General features: G+C 38.8%; 1 protein-coding gene across 1 annotated transcript in view; it reads left to right on the top strand.

Annotated features, from left to right (window-relative positions):
• The window catches only part of TRAPPC9 (trafficking protein particle complex subunit 9), a 994,996-nt gene that overhangs the window by 108,507 nt on the left and 864,609 nt on the right, over window positions 1-21,880 (top strand). Inside the window, 1 exon segment of the mRNA XM_043975265.1 lies at window positions 3,421-3,564. Coding sequence (XP_043831200.1) covers window positions 3,421-3,564 — 144 coding nt within the window.

Below are 21,880 nucleotides of genomic sequence, written 5' to 3' on the forward strand. Positions count from 1 at the left end.
TCCTCTCTTTGGCACAGTTGCCCTTCATATAGACAGATGTCATTTACCTCTGAATTATGTGATGCAAGTGGGGAGAAAATGAGAAGGGTAGCACATAGCATCATGGATGGCAATGCTAATCATTTATCTAAGGTTTCAATCCCCCAAATTATTCTGTTCCAAACCTAACAGTAGTTTACAGTGTGGTGTGGGGGCAAAAAGACCGATTTGGAGTCAGAAGCCCTGGGTCGTAGTCCTAGCTCAGCAGTCTGCAAGTGGTACTTTTCGAAAGGTCCCTCAAATTCTCTATGCTCCAGTCTGTTCATGTAATTTTTGCCCTACCCATCTTACTTCATCTAGTTGTTGTGATAAGTAATGTATATGAAAATGCTTTGGAACTGTAAATAATTCAAAATATTTTATTACATAAAAATAAAGAGTAACTGGAATCTAATGGACTTGTCCTTGGGGAGAAAGGTAAGTTAATTCTCAAGAATTGAAATGTACTTTTTTTGGGGGGGGGGCAGTGAGGGTTAAGTGACTTGCCCAGGGTCACACAGCTAGTAAGTGTCAAGTGTCTGAGGTCAGATTTGGATTTGAACTCAGGTCCTCCTGAATCCAGGGCTGGTGCTTTATCTACTGCACCACCTAACAGCCCCTGAAATGTACTTTTAAAGATTAAAAAAAAGTTCTGACCTCCAGGGTTAGAAATTTCCCTGCAATTCAATTTATAGTCCGAGAGTAGTTGGGGTACTGAGGTGATTAAGTGACTTACCCAGGGCCACACAACCAAGATGTGTAAAATTCTGGACTCGATCAGGTCTTCTTGCCTCTAAGGCTGGTCCTATCCATTATGCCATGCTGTCTCTCTTATCTCATATCAGTCCTTTAAAGATTAAGCTAGATAGTTGTTTAAAATGGACCTTTTCACTGATGACAAGTTACTTCATAGATAGGAACAGTCATGTACCCTGTTCAGATGCCAATATGTTCTCCATCTTAAGGGAAAATTTATTATCTTTTTTTTTTTTTAATGAGACAGGTGGGTAACACAGAAGATAGACCCTAGACCTGAAGTCAGGAAGACCTTAGTTCTAATCCAGCCATAGATATTTCCTAGCCATATAACCCTGGGCAAATTACTTAACCTGTTTGCCTCTGTTTCCTCATCTGTAAAATGAGCATAATAGGGGGCAGCTAGATGGTACAGTGGATAAAGCACCAGCCCTGGATTCAGGAGGACCTGAGTTCAGATCCAACCTCAGACACTTGACACTAGCTGTGTGACCTTGGGCAAATCACTTAACCCTCATTGTCCCACCAAAAAAACCAAAACCACCACCACCACAAAAAAAAATGAGCATCATAATAGGACTTCTCTCACAGAGTCATTGTGAAGGATTAAATGAGATAATAATTGTAAAGTGCTTATAATGGTGCCTGGCAGATAATAAGTGTTTATATATATATATATAATTATTATTATTTTATATTGAGATTGCATGGCTTTTTGGTGATTCCTTCTGTTCTGTTGGTTTTGTCCATGAGGGATTATATCTTTGTGAGGAACACTTCAGAAGGGGAGCCTTACAAACCAAATTGATTTGCTAATGGCCAAGATAGTGGCTACAATAAACCCCAAAACTGGGAAACTTACTTTTAAGCATTAAAAATATTGTGTTTGAAAAATTTATCACTTTGGCAGCTTATTAGGCTTATACACCTTTCTAGTTGTAGTTGCAGATCTGTCTTAACCAAAAAAAAGTCTTTTTATTTTACAGGAAGGGTAATTTGAATTCCACAAGTTATGGCTTAGCCAATATTAATGTTCAGCAGTGCCGTAAAAACCCAGGCTTACTTGTTGTTAATCCTTTCCCATGCTAGCTAGATCATTATATATATATTTTTTAATTCAGCAATGCCATATTTGGTCCAATTTGAAAATTAGAAAATAGATTTAATAGGATAGCATTGAAGTTAAATTGGATCTTCTTGAATTCATGACTAAATTAGTTACAACATTTATTAAGCCTCTAAAGAAAATTCATTGCTTTGCTTTTTGGTGCCTCTGCTTCCAATGCCAGATAATTTTAGGGGACTTTCTTTTTCTCTTACCTATAACTGCTATATTAAAGGTACTATGCTACTGCTTTTGTATTTTTAAAAGATTACTGAGAGACCAGTAGGCATTGTGGCTTAATGGAAAGGGCATTTATTGTCACTTAGGACTTGAGTTTATAAAAAATAACACTTCCTGCCCTCAGAGATCTTACCATCTGCTTGGGGGGAGGGGGAAGAAATACAACATGTAACCAAATAAGTCTGATACAAGATAGAATGTGATTGGATCAAAGGGATTATAAATGTCTTTGTTTAAGAAGATATTTATATTAGTGAATAAAGGGCTTTGGATTCAGGAGGACCTGAGTTCAAATCTGACCTCAAACACTTGACACTTACTAGCTCTGTGACTCTTGGCAAGTCATTTAACCCCAACTGCCTCACCAAAAAAAAAAAAAAAGTTGTTATTTATATTGACGAAATCAGATCCATAAGGTGTTGAAATAAGCATTGGGCTAATGATGTTGAAGGCCGGTAAAATATCACAAGTTTCTGGCGAAAATCATCTCATTTTTACAAATTAGATCTTTATATCCCTAATGGTGAAAGATTTGATGATTATCTCTTGTCCTAAACTTATCCTAATAATTCAGTTGTAAAATGGCTTTTCTTAAATTGTATTGACTTGTAGCTTACATTTATATAGTTGTTATGAAGGTTTCAATTTCATTTTATAGCTGGTGGAACTGGAGTCCCCAAAATGACTTGTCCAGGGAGCCAGGACTTGACTCATGTCTTCTGAGTCCAAGTCAAGTGCCCTTCCACCAGACAATGTTGGACATGGAACCAAATATCTGGATAACATGCTGAATCCCAATATTCTCTTCTACCTGGCATGTTTATCTTGAACCCATGATTTTTTGTTCCCTATGGTGTGGTGGAAAGTGCGTTGAATTTGGAGTTGTGGAGGTGGGAAAGACAAGGCTGGCAACTGATTTGGTGTGTGAGGTGAAGGAGTAAGGAGTAGAGAATAATGTTGAGGTCGTAAACCTGGGAATGATGGTGGTACCTTTGAAAAAAAAAATAGAGAAGCTTAGAAAGGGGTAGGTTTGGGAGAAAGATAATGGGATCTGTTTTGGACATTGATTTTGAATCCAAACTGTTACCCACATGACTCTCTGTATCTGTAAAATGAAGGGCTTGGATCAGTTGATCTCTAAGGACTTTTCTTGATGTAAATTCTATGATACTATGATAGTTGAAACAGTTTTTCCCCCCTGGAATCACCAAGTTTCTTCATAGTTCATCATTGTGCATTTCCTAAAAAGCTAATGGTCATTTTTTGAACATTTAAAAATGATTCTACTTCTTCCCTTGCAGGAACTCACCGAGGATGGGCAGCAGTGCAGATGCGCTTGCTTCATGAATTAGTGTATGCCTCCAGAAGAATGGGGAATCCTGCACTCTCAGTCAGACATTTGTCCTTCCTCTTACAGACCATGCTGGATTTTTTGTCTGATCAGGGTGAGTAAATTTTATGAAAAATTTCTTTCTTTTAAAAGCACACCAACATCTGAACAATTGGAATAATCGTTGAGAACCCAGGTAAACAGGCTGGTTATTTCCCTCAGCTCAGGAATAGTTCTGGAAAGTGAACCACCTCTCCTTTTTTCTTTCCTCTTTCTCCTCAAGGCTGATGTTGTCATAATACAAGTTTCTCTTAGTACAACCTCTTAAAAAATTTCAGAGTTGAAAGGGACCTTTCTTATCATCAAAGTTGATGACCTTACTGGTCATCAGCGTATAAGGATTTATCATCCTTATCTTGAATATAGGATCATAGATTTAGAGCTGAAAGGGACTTTAGAAATGATATAGGAATACTGCCTAAATTAATTTACTTATTCAGTGCCATACCAATCAGGCTACCTAAAAATTATTTTATACAGCTAGAAAAAATAATAACAAAATTCATCTGGAAAAACAAAAAATCAAGAATATCCAGGGAAATAATGAAAAAAAATTCACAGGAAGGTGGGTTAGCGGTACCAAACCTGGAGCTTTACTATAAAGCGGCAGTCATCAAAACTATCTGGTACTGGCTAAAAAATAGAGTGGTAGATCAATGGAATAGGCTAGGCTCAGGAAATGCAGTAGTAAATGACACTAGTAATGTAGTGTTTGATAAACCCAAAGACTCCAGCTTCTGGGATAGGAACTCAGTATTTGACAAAAACTGCTGGGAAAACTGGAAGATAGTATGGCAGAAATTAGGCTTAGACCAACATCTTACACCTTATACTAAAATAAGGTCAAAATGGATACATGATTTAGACATAAGAGGTGATACCATAGGTAAATTAGGAGAGAAAGGAATAGTGTACCTATCAGATCTTTGGAAAGGAGAACAGTTTTTGACCAAACATGAGATAGAATATATTATAAAATGCAAAGTGGATGATTTTGATTATATTAAATTAAAAAATTTTTGTACAAACAGAAGCAATGCATCCAAAATTAGAAGGGAGGCAGAAAGCTGGGAAACAATTTTTGAGGCCAGTGCTTCTGATAAAGGCCTCATCTCTAAAATATATAGGGAATTAAATCAAATTTATAAGAATCCAAGTCATTCCCCAATTGAGAAATGGTCAAAGGATATGAACAGGCAGTTTTCTGATGAAGAAACCAAAGCTATCTATTCCCATATGAAAAAATGCTCTAAATCTCTAATGATTAGAGAGATGCAAATTAAAACAACTCTGAGGTACCACCTGACACCTATCAGATTGGCTAAAATGACAAAAAGGAAGATAATAAATGTTGGAGAGGCTGTGGGAAAATTGGAACACTAATGCATTGTTGGTGGAGCTGTGAGCTGATCCAACCATTCTGGAGAGCAATTTGGAATTATGCCCAAAGGGCGATAAAGCTGTGCATACCCTTTGACCCAGCAATCCCACTTTTAGGTCTTTTGCCCAAAGAAATCATGGAAGGGGGAAAGGGACCCACATGTACAAAAATATTTATAGCTGCTCTTTACGTGGTAGCAAGGAATTGGAAGTTGAGGGGGTGCCCATCAATTGGGGAATGGCTGGACAAGTTGTGGTATATGAATACAATGGAATACTATTGTGCTGTAAGAAATGATGAGCAGGAAGAGTTCAGAGAAACCTGGAGGGTCTTACGTGAGCTGATGATGAGTGAGATGAGCAGAACCAGAAGAACATTGTACATAGTATCATCAACATTGAGTGTTGACCTACTGTGATGGACTATATTCTTCTCACCAATGCAATGGTACAGAAGAGTTCCAGGGAACTCATGATAGAAGAGGATCTCCAAATCCAAGAAAAAAAAAGAAAGAAAGAACTGTGGAGTATAGATGCTGATTGAACCATATTATTTCTTTTGTTTTGGGTGCTGTTGTTTTTTTTTCTATTTTGAGGTTTTGCATCACTGCTCTGATTCTTTCTCTTGTAACAGGATTAATGCAGAAATAGGATTAATGTTATTATGTGTATATATATATGTGTGTGTATATATATATCTATATGTATATGTATAGATATATATAGATATAACCTATATCAGATTACCTGCTGTCTAGGGGAGGGGGGGAGGGAGGGGGGGGGAGGGAGGGGAGGGAGGGAGGGAGAAAAATCTGAAATTGTAAAGCATGTATAAACAAAAGTTGAGAACTATCTTTACATGTAATGGAAAAAATAAAATATCTCAAAAAAAAAAAAAAAGAAATGATATAGGACAACCATCCTTTTTACAGAATAGGAATTTGAGGTGGAATGATTATCCCAAGGCCATTCAGACAGTGAGTGGAAGTGCTAGATTTTGAAACCAAGGCCTCTTCAACTCCAGTATGTTTTCCTTTACAATTTCTTTGCCTATTTAACATAATCTTTCTAACCCTAAGAAGGTGGGTTTCACATGGTGTAATAATAAAGCATATCCTTTTCCTATAGTGTCCTCAGGTGTGCCTTTGGGAAGAGAGGTTAACCAAAATGTTAGTACTGTCTTTTGTCTGTGTTGAAGAGATGTCAGATTTTTTTTCATATGAAATGTTAAATCATTATGTTGACTCTGTGAGGTTATATTAATTAATGATTCAAAGGTACTTAGGTCGAAAGCAGAAGAACTTGGGCCATTTAATAATGTTGAACCAATAGGAATGTCCTTAAAGGTTCTCAGGTTAATGGTGGTTGGTTTAATTGGAATTTCTTTGGAAAAGGACAGAAGTCACAAGGTCTCTAAGGTTCTCTTCAAACCAGCCTGCCAATCACTAGCTTGACTTTGGTCAATGTAGTTTAATTCTTCATGGGCTTTATAAAGTTTCCTCATTTATAAAGTTGGGTTATTGTTATTTTTGCATTGCAGTCTTATTACTTAGAATTACTTTTATTATATGGTAATTTCACATTTCTGTGGTGTTTTAAGTTTACAAAATGCTTTCTCTACAACAACACTGTGATGTAGGCAGTGCAAGTGTTACCATTTCCATTTTATGGATGAAAAAACTGAGGCTGACGTGTTGTCTGTTTTATTTTTTATTATCTGTGTGCATGTAGTTTCCTTGTTCCACAGAGTTGGGCTTTGAACCTGGTTGTCTGAGTCTAAGATAAGTATTTTACAGTTATGGCTCATGGCATTATACATATAACTTTATGATCAACATTTTCAATTACCTCAATATTAGAATTTAGGCAGTAATGTGATTAAGTGGAAGGACTGGAGAGACTTTCTAGCTCCTTCACTACATGTAAAAATGTATTAGCTAAAGTTCATTTGAAATGAAAAACTCTGGTCTGAGTTCCTTATAGCTAGTAGGTCTTGGCAGAGTCCTTTATCCTTTCCAAGGCTCTATTTTCTTTTTTTTTTAAAGGGTGTATTAATTACCTTTCCTTTTCACCATTAAAATCCTATTCTTATACCTCATCATGATGTGAAGGTTATTTTGACTTCTCAAAGGCTATACCAACTGAGTCCAAACTTCTGATTGTATATCAATTGTTCTAAGAACTGTAGTCTGGCTACATTTGGAGAGACTTATCATCATACCAATTGCAAGGTGATGAATGTTTCTACCACAGCAGCTCTCAAAGACTGTCTGCCAGGTTATAAAGAGATTGCAGCCTGCATCCATGGAACGGGAGTATCCAGCTTGATCAAAATGATAGATCTTTGAAGTATTGATGTATTCACCTCACAGGACTGTTTTAAAGATAAAACAACATCATGTGTCTACATAACCTGTGCATTAAGGGAGAAAATAAGAGTTTTGTTTTGTATGTGTTGAGTCTGAGATGCTAATGGGGCATGCAGGTAGACCTATCTAGCATAATATTCCTTTAATCTTCTCATTTAGTAGGCCCTTCCTGTATCTGTGCGTGTCTTTTCTAGGGTAGTGGGAGCATGGTAGAGGAGTGTGATGATAGTTTTCACCAAGTACTCCTTTTTGTGTTATCTAGGATGCAAAAGGTTTAAAAAGGGAGTATTTTATAAACTTGTAGCACATATTCTGAGATGAGATGTTTTATGATGCCTCTACCTCCTTTCTGTACCATTCTTGTATTCTCTACCTTCTTTGCTTTCTTGGCAATCCTGATGTAAAAACACCCAGAAATAGATTGTATGGAACCATGGGTAGATGGAAATAGACCTTTTTTCTCGCTTCATGTCAGCTTGTCAAACTACTTACAGTCTATTGCTACCTGTTTTTTCTACTGTGACCTCAAACTCAATGTGTCCCAAATCAAATTTATTGTATTTCACTCAAATCTTTTCTCTCCACCCCCCACCTCCTTGCTTTTAGTGGTACCACTTAGTCACATGTTTAAAATCTTAGTGTATGGGGCAGCTAGGTGGCGCAGTGGATAGGGCACCGGCCCTGGAGTCAGGAGGACCTGAGTTCAAATCCGGCTTCAGACACTTAACACTTACTAGCTGTGTGACCCTGGGCAAGTCACTTAACCCCAATTGCCTCACTAAAAAAAAATCTTAGTGTATGATTTTTCACTTTTTACATGCCATGACCCCCACACATACAATCAGTTGTCAAGTCCCCTAGCTTTCCCTCTGTCAGACATTTTCAGTGGCTTTCTTTTTTCCTCTAGGAGAAGAAATAAAATCCTCAGCCTAGCATCTAAAACCCTCTAAAACCTAGATCCTGCCTAAATTTCCTGTGTTATTTCTTATTACTCTCCTTAATAACCCTCTGGTTTTATGAAATTGGATGACTTGATATTCCCTATGCATAACATTTCATCTTCCACCTCTCTGGCTTTGCATGGGTGGTCTCCTTTGTCTGGGATGAATTCTTTCTATTCCATCTCTTAGAATCCCTACCTTCCTTCAAAGCACAGTTCAGGAATCACCTCTTACATAAGGCCTTTCTTGATGTGTCCCATTTTCCTGTTGTTCTACTGTCTCTATCTTGAATTTACTTTATATTTGTGTGTGTATATATTTCTTTATTTTACTTATCTTTGTACAAATTGTACCCCACCAGTATAATAGAAGTTCCTTGATGCTATGGTATATTTTATTTTTATCTTTTGATCTCCAGTGTTTGGCACATGATGCTTAACAATGTTTGTCAAGTTGAGTTAAATTGACTTGGTTTCTCTTTCTGTAATACCGCTTCCATATTTTCACTGCTATTGCAGTAGGTCCCCCCTCATTACTTCTTACTTACAACCCTCTTCCAGTGTATCCTACACATGAAAGCCAGATTTGACTCTTCTAATATATAATTATGCCTATAACACTGCTCTTTTACAAAAATCCTCTGTGCCTCCCATGTATCTTGGAGTTCCATATTCTTTTCCATATTCCATATTCTTTTGCTTGTTCTTAAAACCCTTAGTTTTTTTCTTTTTTTATAAACCCACTTTTATAATAAAAATCACTTTGATACATTTTATCTGATTAAGCAAGATTTTACTATGTGAATTAAACCAAAAAACACATCATTTTAAATAGAATTCATAGTTGTAAAAAAGAAAAGGAAAGAAAGGCCCAAAGAATAGAGCCAAGAATTTTAGGTAGACTGGATGTTTGAGGGACTCTATGAATTTTTGTTGTTGAGTCATTTTGGTCATGGCTGACTCTCTGTGACTCCATTTGGGGTTTTCTTGGAAAATTAAGTGGAGTGGTTTGCCATTTCCTTCTTCAACTATATGAATACATCTTTCACTTAAGGTACTTGACGGCTGGGACTATTTCTTTTTTGTCTTTGTATTCCTAGCATTTAATAAAGCCCCCCTTATACAAAGGAGGCAATTAATAATTTCTTATTGAATGGAATTATTTAAATAGGATGGTTAGAATGTCAAAATCATTGTTATTCATAGATAGTAATAATATTTCAGTTGCCTTCTTAAGGCCCTTTGTAATCTGACTTCAGCCTGTCTATTGAGCCTTTCCTGCATCATTCACCTGTATGCCCAATTGTGTAGTAAAGATCTTCTCATCTCCTTTCACTTATTTTAAACTTCCCTGCCTTGGATCATTTGGTTTAGCTCCCTGTCTACTGTCTGGTAGAATGTCAGGGTTATAGTTAACTCTGTACTTAATAAATTCCAGGGGTTCATTTACTTTTAGGATCAAATAAATACAGACTAGCATGTAAAGCCCTTCATCACTTGAACCCTACCTTCCTTTCTATCCTTATTTGATGTTACTCTCCTTCACACATTTGCGCACAAACTGGCATTCTTCTGTTCCATACATGTGATGGTGTATATCCTATCTCTTGGCCTTTGGAGACTAAGAATGCTTTTTGTCCTCACACCTACCACTTAGAGTCTCTAATTTCTTCAAAGCTCAACTCAAGCACTACTTTCTACATAAGGGATTCTTAACCTCTGGTCTGTTTTATAAAATATTTTGATAACTGTTTCAATATAATTTATTTCTCTTGTAATTCTATATATTCTATGCATTTAGAGAAATAATTCTGAGAAAGTGTCCATAGACTTTACCAGACTGCTGGTCCATGATGACAAAAATAAAATGAAACAAAAAAAGTGCCAAGAACACCTGTTCTATGTGAAATCTTTGCTGTATACCCCAGCTGCTATTGTCCCCTCCGTGTTTATTTTGAATCCATTACATATATTTACATACCTACTTGTTCTCTTTCCTAGTAGAATGTGAACTCCTTGAGGTCTTGAACTATTTAATTTCAATCTATTCCAAGTTACTAGCACAGTGATTGGTACATAATAAAAGCTTTAATAAAATGCTTTCTGGCTTACTTTATCAATATTGTTTTAGCACTTTATCAGATGAGAAATGGAAAGAAACCTCAGCTGAAATAAGGGAATGATTACAGTTGACAGAAGTATAAACATAACCAAAATTAATGGATTTAAAAAAATTTTCTGTATACAAACATGAGTTCCAGTAGATTTTTCTGCAGTGGCTCACATAAATACTTTTTGCCATTAGAAGGGAAGTTTTATACTTTTTTTCCCTTTGGACTTTGATATTTCTGCTGTTAAGGACAGGAAGAATATTGAAGACCCAAATTTCAGCTACAGCTTATTTTTTTTTAAGTTAGTGGATTTTTTTTTGTATAGCTATAGATACACACCTTTCCAAAGTGTACTCTTTTGGTTATTTGAGAAAAAAAATATCATAAGAGAGATTCCATTCATAGTAAAATAGGCTATATGTTCTTATTGACATAAAAATTATTTCTAGTTAGAAATTTCTTGGCCTGTCATAAGGCCCCATTCATTATCCTTTCTGTCTACTTTAAGATGTGCATTTCCTTGTACCAGGTAAAATACTTTAGGTAAAAAAGGAAGATGATCAGACTTGTTGCTTATTTTCTTTTGATTCTCTTGACTTCAGTGAGTAAGTTGTTAAGTGACACTCACTTTCCAGCTAAAGCTGTAGTGTTTTCCACTTGATCTTCAGAGTGTCATTTAGGTTAATGGCAGAAGTTACTGGTTCTATTAGATAATTAAAAAAAACAACAACAACCCATTTTAGAAACATATCTTTATTGATTTAGGTGCTGAGGTAAATGAAGGATTAATTAATCAGATTGAGCAGGGCAACAGGTATAAATTAACACTTGACACTGAATGAGTGAAAGTGAGAAATTGCCTCACTGACACTTTCTTTTAATGGTCTGGTTTAATGTGTTGAGATCTCTGCATGATGGGCACCTGGAAGTAGTGATTGTTCTCTCGGTTGTTATTCCTTTAACTATTAGAAGGTACACCTGGCATGATGCTAGCATACTAATTGGCATGATCATCGGTAATGACTGAATGAATACTTTGGATGCTGATGATATCTCTCATTCCTCCTCAATTTCCTCAGGGCAAGTAACTAGTGATGTCGAGAATGAAGAAGTTTAAGCAGAGGAACTGGGCTGCAAAAACGTCAGCATTGTTTCAAATTTATATCTCCAGTTTTTTTTTAAAACTTCAGTAATATATTCATTCTCCTGTAACATATGGAAGTCCACTTAGCTTCCTTGAACATTAGCTATAATGCTGCCATTTTGAATGTTTACTTTTTAATCCTTACTATAGTGAGATCACACGAAAAAGCACTGAGATTGGCTAGTAGTTGTATCTCATAATAGCATAAATGTCTGTTTCCATCTACATCTGTAAATGTATTAGTTACATTTAAAGTATATACTTATGATTCTACTAATCTCAGCATAAAATATAAATAATTAGCTTGGTTAATCTCTGGCCTAATACAAGAGCATTATTGAAATATCATTAAATTCTGTTTTCTGTCAAAGGGATATAGTATTAATATCAACTTCCCTGAAGTATTAGTTACTGAAGATGTAAGATTGTTCTATAACAAAGACTATGTTATAACAAGGCTTAAGTTAGGGTATAGGGTTGACTTTGTTTTTTCCATTTAATTTGGATTATTTAAATTGATAATTGACAAATTTGACATGCTAGGTATAGTAGTAGTAGGCCTCCACCAGTCTCGGATGACCATGGATCAGCGCCTTGAAGAGCCACAGACCACAGTGTGGCTGTGCAGTTCGATACCGGAGCTGCAGCTCCTGAGTGACTTGTAACCGGTAACTGCGGCATCCCGTGTTGTATCTACCCCATGAGGAGTAGCTGGAGTGTCCTTTCCAGGGCACTGGCCTGGGCGGATCAATATGGAAAACAAGTTGTTACCCATGCAGCAGGTTTTCCCTCTCCACGATATTGGTGGATCCAAAGGAGAGGCAGAGCCAATACAGTTTGGCACCAGTGCCGCTGCAGGAGTTGCCAGAGGGATGTGATGTCCAACACATCCTAAGGGACTCCGACTCCTGATTTTTCCTTGGGATTAACTCCTGAAGCCTTTCCCATATATGGGTATAGCTGCAAGGCTGTGGAGGTTTAAAATCAGGGTTTCCTTCCCCTAGGCGGGTTGCCGGCCAAGGCTAACGAGCCCCACCTGCCCAAAGCGACTGGTTTTTAAGGCGCCAGTGACTCGCCTTCGCCCCTTCTCCTGTTAGTGGAAACAGTTCTGCCAGGAGAAGGCCAGGACTTGGGCTTCGGTTGTCAGAGGCTATTTGAGATGCATGCTATTGGAGCATTTTATAGAGAGTGGGCGCTTATCCCCACTCCCACCCCGGCATGACAAACCTTTGGAACCACATGCTAGGTATACATGCAGGTAAAAAATAATTAAAAGTTAATCTGACACAGCACTTAATCATCAGATCTCTAAATATACCAGATTATAAATTTTTGAGTACAGGGGACTAACATGATGTTATGAAAGGATTGGGAATAGGGAGATTTGGGTTCAAATATTGACTTTGCTGTTTATGTGTTGTTACTTATTAAGGGGGGATTTAGGGATTCTTTTAAAGTAAATAGACATACTTTTTCCCCAAGTATATTCCTTGGGTCTTCTTTCAGAGACAGAAAACAGGACTGGGATGACCTTAAGCAAGTCATTTCCCTTTTCTTAGCCTCTAATTTCTCATCTGTCAGACAAAATTGGATTAGGTGACCTTCAAGATTCCATGGAAGTTCAGTTCTAAAAGGCTATAGAATTCTGTAGCCTTTCAAAGCAATTTAAAAATTAAAAAAAAATATATATATATTTTAGTGAGACAATTGGGGCTAAGTGACTTGCCCAGGGTCACACAGCTAGTTAAGTATTAAGTGTCTGAGGTCGGATTTGAACTCGGGTCCTCCTGACTCCAGGGCCGGTGCTCTATCCACTGTGCCATCTAGCTGCCCCCCAAAATAAATATATTTTAAAAGAAATAAATTATATTGAAACACAGTTATCAAAGTATTTTATAAAATGGAACACAGGTTAAGAACTCCTGATGCAGAAAGTGGTGCTTGAGTTCAGCTTGGAAGAAAACTGAGGATTCTAAGAGGCAGATGTGAGGACAAAAAGCATTATGGGTATGCAAAAACACTGTCTTATTTAATTTTCTATCTGCTACAGTGTTTTGCGCATAGAAAATACTTAATACATGTTTGAATTAAATTAAAATGGTTTTTTTGTTGTCACTTGAATGTTAACATAAACTTAATTCTGTCCATTATTGTGGATCACTCTGTATAGTCTGCCTTTAACTGGGGTGCAGATAAATGCTAGAGGATGTTCACCTACCTTCTAACCACTGTGTTCTTTTTTTGGGGGGGGGGCAGGGCAATGAGGATTAAGTGACTTTCCCAGGTCACACAGCTAGTAAGTGTCAAGTGTCTGAGGTCGGATTTGAACTCAGGTTTTCCTGACTCCAGTGCCAGCAAACCCCCCCCCTCCCCAAGAAAAGTATGCATGAACCATATTTTTTTTCTCTTTCATTTGGTTTATTATTAGTAGAGAACCATCTTAAATAGTTTCTACTGTAACAAATCACAGTGACCACAGATGGACCAATCAGACTGTAGTGTGGCCTGGGGGAAAGGGTGTTGGGGGCACCCCTGGATATCGGAGTTGGTATTTACTTCCCCCCTCCCCACCTGGCTCCTCTGTCCCTGTGACCCAGTGGACCATCTGCTCCCCATCACCCGTGTCCGCATCAGTCCCCACCCCCAGATCTCCACATAATGGTTATCTGGACAAAATGGCCTCAATAACACCTCCCCTGCCCAGGCCTGGGTAGGGAACCCCCGGGGTCTGGGTGGGGAGGGCCTCCAGAGCTCAGCCTCCTCACCCTAGAGAGCAGTGCAGTAGCAGCATCAGCACATGAGGGGAAGGTTGGGAAGGAGGGAGGGATGAGGGATGAAAACCAAGAACATCACATCCACAGCTCACTGACTACCTGGGAAGGGAAGGGAGGGGAGGCAAGGCAGGGACAGAAAGGGACGAGAAGGCAGCCACCAGAGCCACTGGGACCACAATCACCAAAGTATCTCTTGAGTTTTTTTGTCAAGTCCAAATGCAGCAGGGCCAGTCCCTTTGTGCCCTCCTGGCCCAGTACCCCATCTGGGCTCAGCCTCTGTACCCTGCCCTTCCTCTGAGGGACAGGGGAGGGGACTGGGCTGGAATATGTGGAGCTGCTTGCGGGGAGGGGGCAGGGGCCCCAGGGACCTTCAGGCCAGCTTCAGGGTGCTGACAGGGAAGGATGGCATGGTGACCATGGTCACTGGGTTCAGGACTGTCTGGCCCGCCAGCTCGGGGTGCTGGACCAACCACCTGGCGTCCATGGCCCCAGCCCACCTGTGGAACCATATATTTTTAGATAAAGTTGGTGGCTATGGGCCCATAATTTCCTCTCTCCCTGTACCCTAAAAATACCCAAACGGAGAAAGAATGGAAGGAATGTGATAGGGAAGAATCTTTACCTTGGGGTATGCTCCTCCCTTCTTGGTTGCTAGGCCTAGATTTGAAGTCTTTCCAGTTTGGTGGGGTCTGCCTGAACTTTCTCTTTCTGGCATAGCCTTTGAAAACCCAGGTCATGAGGCAGCTAGATAATCCGGTGGATAGAGCACCAGCCCTGGAGTTAGGAGGACCTGAGTTCAAATTTAGCTTCAGACACTACTAGCTATGTGACCTTGGGCAAGTCACCTAACCCCGATTGCCTCAAAAAAAAGAAAAGTAAAGAAAACCTGGGTCACCTTGGTGTTTGATGAGTCAGAGGGTTTAGTTGAGGAAGATGAAATTTAGTAGGGATAAATGAACTGTCCTTTACTTAAGTTTAGAAAATCAATAATCCAAGTACAGGGTGGGTGAGATGTGACTGAACGATGGATTTTGTGAAAAAGACCTGGGGCTTTAGTGGATTCTGTGCTCAGTAATAATTAAAGTGCCATTCTGCCCATGCACTGTCCTGGCAAGATCTCATATGGAGTCTGTATTTAGTTCTGGGAGCTATATTTTAGAATGACATTGTGAAGGCAGAGAATATTCAGATGACAGCGGCCAAAACTATCCTCAAAGGAAATGCTTAAAAGAAATGTGGATGTTTATCCTGGAGAAGAGGAGACTTAATAGGAATAAGATAGATGTCTTCAGCTCTTTGGAGAGCTCTTTCTTTACTTAGGCCCAGAGGACAGAACTAGTATCAAAGTTATAGGATGTCAAAAATCTCACTCATTATATACAGTTTTCTAATAATAAAAGCTGTCCCCAAAAAGGGCTACCTCAGGGGATAGTAAGTACCCTACCACTGGATATATTTGCTTTTAGGCTGGGTGTTGGTAATGTCTCATCCTTCAGGTAATTGTTGAGAATGACCTCTGAGGTACATTGTAGCTGCTAAGATTATGTCATTCTGAAAGGACACAAAAATGGGAGTGGCCCCATTTAGAAATGACTTTCTGTTTATTCTATAATGACCAGTCCCAGCTACCTGTATATGGAATATGCTTTGCCTTTTATGAGAAAATATCAATTTTAAAATTTTTGTGTCCTTTGATAATTTTTCATGGTCAGTTTTGTACAAATGATGAAACAAAGATGTATTATTCCCCATATTTCTCCCACTTTCCCCCCACTCTGAACACTTGAGGGTCTAGTATGCCAGTAGATAATTCTCTTCCTTCCAGTTATTCCTGCCATACTAATTTATAGTCTGACCTATAAAAACTATAATTAAACTCATCAGTAATATACTCTGGAGATAGCCCCTCATTGGTTCTTATCATCTGGGGTAGAAGATGGATGGTTCAATTAACTTATCAAAAATATGAACAAGTTTTTAAAATGACTCTCATGCATATCACTGTCCTTCCTATTTAAAGATGAAGGTACTGACAGTGATTTCTGTCAGTCAAATGCACCAGCAAGAATCCCTTCTTGTGTAGGCTCTGCCTCTCACCTATATCCTCCCTAGTTTCTAGTGCCAGTTACTGCTTACAAAGCTGGTTTGGCTTGCAATCCTGACTCTTGGGTTCTCTGTTGGCCCAGAGCCTTTGCTAAAAGATTCCTCTTTGCCACACACTAAGATGGCCTGCTCAGAGGTTTTGTTTCTCAGCAGGCTGGGCAGCAGCTGTCATGGTGCTGGTGACAACACATAAGCTGCCTCTTTTCTTGATATGACACATTTGGCATTATGTGATAGGAGGAGCCCTGGATTCAGAACTGGAAAACCAGGGTTCACAGTTTTAATAACCCTTGCATTTTCTACCTCCTAGGGATGTTGTGACAACAATGGCATTGTGATGACCACTGGGGGCTTGTGAGAGGCACAGTGGTACAGTAGAAAGAGGACTGAGTTTAGGGACTGAAGATCTGGATCAGAATCCCAGTCTAGCTTTGTGGAATTACTTAACGTTGTTAGCTCTTTCTGAAATATCCATCTTTTTTCTTGACCTATTGAACCTCCACTCATCCTTTAAGCCCTTTCCCTTCTTCACTCTATTTATAATGATACCCCACCTCTCCACACCTCCCCTTGTACTTTGTTTTGCAACCCTCTGATACACTTTGTGAGAGTTATTTAGTCTCTTGCCTTTCTGCTAGACTGTGATCTTTAGAAGTGGGGTGAGGGAGAGAAGCTCTATTCTATCTAAACTTTGTGTCCTCCCCAGCATCTAACACAATGCTCTTTCTCTTAGATGTTTAATATAAATGGCTGGAGAAGGAAACTATCTAAACTCTGTAGGCTTTAGTTTCCTCTATAAAATGAGAAAGGTTGGACTACATTATCTAAAATTCATTGATTTCTGTAAGCCTGTATCACATGGACTTCACCTAGTCATAGCAAAATATACTGTTATCATATTATTTGCAGCTTACAGATTTTATTATGAGTTAATTTCCAGAAATTCTTTTACATCAAAAGAACATTTAAATAACGGACTTTTCAAGTAATTGGGGATAATTTAATTCCAAATAGTGGTATGTGATTAGGCAGCACCTGGTGGTGCAGATAGAGCAGGGCCTATGTGTACACACTGGGATAGCCTATCTTTGTTTGTTTTTTTTCGTGAGGCAATTGGGGTTAAGTGACTTGCCCAGGGTCACACAGCTAGTAAGTGTTAAGTGTCTGAGGCTGGATTTGAACTCAGGTACTCTTGACTCCAGGGCCGGTGTTCTATCCACTGCACCACCTAGCCGCCCCCTTGGGATAGCCTATCTTGACATGTCTCATTTCATTGGATCTTCAAAACAACCCTGCAAGGCAGGCAGAGCTACAATTGTGATCTTCATTTTAATGATCTCAGAGAAGTTCATTGACTTGTCCAGGTTCACACAGTAAAAAGCACAGCCAAGATCAGAACCTAGGTATCATGATTCCAAGGCTAGTTTAGAGTCTCTGTCTCATTCTCACACTCACTTTCATTTTCTCTTGCATGTACTCTCTCTCACTGCTTTCAGCTTAAAAACGAACTAAAACCTTTTGTGACAGTATGTATGTGTGTGTGTATACTCACACAGCATTATCTGTTTGTCTATGTATCTGTGTTATTCTTTATATTTACATTTATGTAGTCAGTCCAGGACATCTTTTTGGTTGGTTTTTGTTTGTTTAAACCACGTCACTTCTGTTATCAGATTTTAAGCATCTTATTTAAGTCCCCTTAGTACATCCTGGGTAAGAACTTCTTAATATTGCTGTGACGCATTCCAAGTTGTTCCTATTTCTTCACTTCTATGTTCAGTAAAGAAGCAAAAAAATTCTTTTACAGTCTGAAAGTGGCCTTGGTGCTTGGTTGAATAGTGTTCACTGCGTCTGTGCTTCCTGCCATGTTATCGGTTATTCTTTCTAAAATTACCAATAATTATATGGCTTTTGTGCACAATTCTAGAAAAATGGAATAAACATTTTCAATGGAATAAATTAATAGAAACAATTTTGATTTTGGGGTTAGAGGATCTTGCTTCTAATCCTAGCTCTGTTACTCTATGTTAGCTGTATTATCTATGTGACTGCGCAAGATGATAAACTAAAATGGTTTATAAGAACTGGATCACTTCTAAGGACCAAATCTTAGTTGATTTCGTCACAGAATATAGACATACATGATGAGGATTTAATGTGTTAACAAGATGTAATACCCTATGTCCCTTTATGAGGTGCCAATACTTTTCTGAGTCAAGAAGTAAACAGTTGGATTACCTGAGCAGATATATTATTAGCCATGCCTCTGGGGGCTTTAGGGGCAGTGAGGTGGCATGGTAACTAGAATGCTGGCCCTGTATTCAGGAGGACTTGAGTTTTAATTTGATCTCAGCCACTTACTAGCTGTGTGACCATGGGCAAGTCACGTAAACTTGTTTGCCTCAGTTGCTCACTTGTAAAATGAACTGGCACATCACTCTAGTATCTTTGCCAAGAAAATGCCACATGGGGTCATGGAGAGTCAGACAGAAATGCAGCAACTCAACAACAACAAACTGAGGGCTTTGAATAGTGAAGCCCTGGAAGAATTGAAGAGAAGAGAGTTCCAAACCACTTTCTAGAAGTGAAAAAGAAACCAGGACCTTGATTTGGGGGGTGGGAAAGTTACGGTTCTGTCACTTTGAAGGGAAGCTACTCACCCAGTAAGAGGTACTGTATCCAGCCTGGATCAGTGGAGGCACACCATCAACAGAGATACAGAAAGACAGACACTTGAAGGAAGAAGCAGCTTTATGGATCTCTGACAGTAGAGAAGAAAACCAGTTGTGGCAAGGAGTGGGCCCTGGAAACCCAGCTGGGCAATCAGTTCAGCAGAGTCATTGTACCGAAGGAGAGCTAAATGAGGAATCCAGGAAGAAAGAAAGGTCTTGTGAGTTGCCTTTGCCACATGTTCCCTACATCTGTACCTAACTCACTGTACTCCACATTTGAGCCAGTTCTTCCCATAGATGCTTGTGTATATTTATAGAAGACTGTCCCCCAGGTTTTACAGAGGGAATATTTTATAGCTACTGCTCTTATGAGGCCATCTTAGTAAATGTCCAGAGAGAGAAAATTGTGCCTGTTGGTCGATTATAAATGGGAATCACACTGTTGGGAGTTTGTAAGTAGTAGTTCTAGAAGGTTGATGGCAATGGGGTGTACCATTGAACCCTGAGAGTAGTTGCTCTCCTGAGGACCCACATTTTGGGTGCAAATGCAAGTTGTAGGAGGTGGTTGGTTGTTGTCCTTTGTGCTCAAAGAGTACCAAATGACATCATTATGTCAGGGTCAAGGTACAGTGTGCCTGATCAAACCAATATGAGCTCAGAAGGCTCTACCACAGGTTGGGTACAAAAAGTCCATGTGAATATTTGGAGGGGAGATGTCCCTGAATTTGTGCATCTCATGTTTCTTTTGAGCTACTGCATACCATGCTGGGTGGTCCTATGGCATAGTCTCCCATGTCTCATGATATATTTCAAAGTTCTTCAGAGAGACCTTGAGAGTGTCCTTATGTCACATCTTCTGACCTCTGTGGGGGTGCTTGCCTTGTGTGAGTTATTCCCTAAAATAGTCTTTTAGGCAAATGTATGTTTGGCATTCAAGTAATGTGGCAAGTCCATTGTAGTTCCACTCTCTGTGGGTGAGTTTGAATTCTTGACTGTTCAATTCAAGAAAGGACCTCAGTGTCTGGTACCTTATCTTGCCAGGTGTTCTTCAGAATCTTCCTAAGACAATTCAAATGGAAATGATTTCTTTTCTTGGCATGATGCTGGCATACAGGTTTCATAGGCATACAACAATGAGGTCAGCACAGTGGCTCTGTAGACCTTCAGTTTGGTAGGCAGCTACACTCTTTCTTCTTCTCTTCCATAATTTCCTTTGGATTCTTCCAAACATTAAGCTAGCTCTGAAATGCATGCATCAACCTCATCATTTATGCATACATTCTTTTTTATGATTATGTAAAACATTACCATATTTGTCATTTTGTACAAGCAAACTTGATTAAAAGAAAAAAAAACAAAAGAAAGTGAAAAATAGCATGCTTCAGTCTATTCCATCAATATCAGCTTTTTCTTTGGAGGTGGATAGTATGTTTCATCAATGGTGGTTTTGTTTGAGGTAGCAAATGTTTAAATGGGGTGGGGGAAAAGGGAGTCGATGTGTGGAGAATAAGGGAGGTTAACTATTACTACCATTGCCTCACAATCCCTCAGCTAAGTTAATATAAAACATAGGATAAGGTTTTATTTAAATTTTTTTTGTTTGTTTTTAGTGAGGCAGTTGGGGTTAAGTGACTTGCCCAGGGTCACACAGCTAGTAAGTGTTAAGTGTCTGAGGCTGAATTTGAACTCAGGTACTCCTGACTCCAGGGCCGGTGCTCTATCCACTGCGCCACCTAGCTGCCCCTAGGATGAGGTTTTAATGTATTAACAAGGTGTGACACTGTTATCCCTTTATGAATGAAGGATGAATACCTCTCTGGGTCAAGAATGGAAGATGATTTAAGCAGACAAATTAGTCATTCTCCCTGGGGGCTTTAAATAGCTAAGCTCTGGATGACATTCAGTAGTCCCAGAGTCAGAGAGAATGCCAAGACAGGGACTAGAAGTGGAAAAAGATCCAGGACCTTGAGAATAAGTTGCTTCTGGGGGAGAAGAGAGGGTTTCTATCTTTTCTCCCACTCTCATCCTCCTTCAACCATGTTACCTTGAAGTAGAGCTACTCAGCTGGTAGCAAATGCTTCATCTAGCAGGAAGCAGAGACACTCCAGTTAGACTGTAACATAAGTGGATAAAATATTTACTTTTTGTAGTTAGGTAAATATTAGAATACAGTCTCATGCTGTGTGGTATCACTGAAGACATCTTTGATACAATGGAAGTAACAGGCAGGGCAATAACTGTGATCCTAATCCAATTCCTAATCCTATCCCTACATAATTTTGATCTCTTCTGCTAGGTCTTTATATTCTGAAAGCTTTTCTTTCCATGTATATTGGAGATTGTGAATATTTGGTATGGTTATAGCTATTAAACTGTTTTTCTTAAATTTTGTGGTATTAGTGTTATGCTTCAGGGACTGTGGCAAAAATTGGATCTGTGATAATGGTATGATTCTAGTAAATTTTAGCGGTTGAATTTTCCATGATATTTTGAGTTCTGTGTTTGTATATGCATATTTGCTGTCTGTCCATGGAAGTAGCTTCTGATGAACAGTTCTAAGTTTCCACATTGATGCTTAAGTCTGAACTAAAGATGATTTTTCTGTAATTTCTGTTGACAATGGCCTGATCCTGAGTTGCTATCATAAACCCGTTTTCACAAAATCTGTACAACTCAGTCATTTCTTTGATGTGTCTTCACTGACATGTTGTTGGTTGAGTTCATGCAGCTGTAGCCCATGTAGGGCTTTTTGATTCTTTTCTTGAATTTTAGTAATTTCATAGGGTCCATCTATAGATGAGTTACATTTGGTTGCATTGCAAAAACCCAGTTTGTCTGTTATTTGCTTTTGCACTTGCTTATTCTGAAAGAATTTCTG

The sequence above is a fragment of the Dromiciops gliroides genome, chromosome 1 (genome assembly GCF_019393635.1).
Source record: "Dromiciops gliroides isolate mDroGli1 chromosome 1, mDroGli1.pri, whole genome shotgun sequence".
Classification (NCBI taxonomy): Eukaryota; Metazoa; Chordata; class Mammalia; order Microbiotheria; family Microbiotheriidae; genus Dromiciops; species Dromiciops gliroides.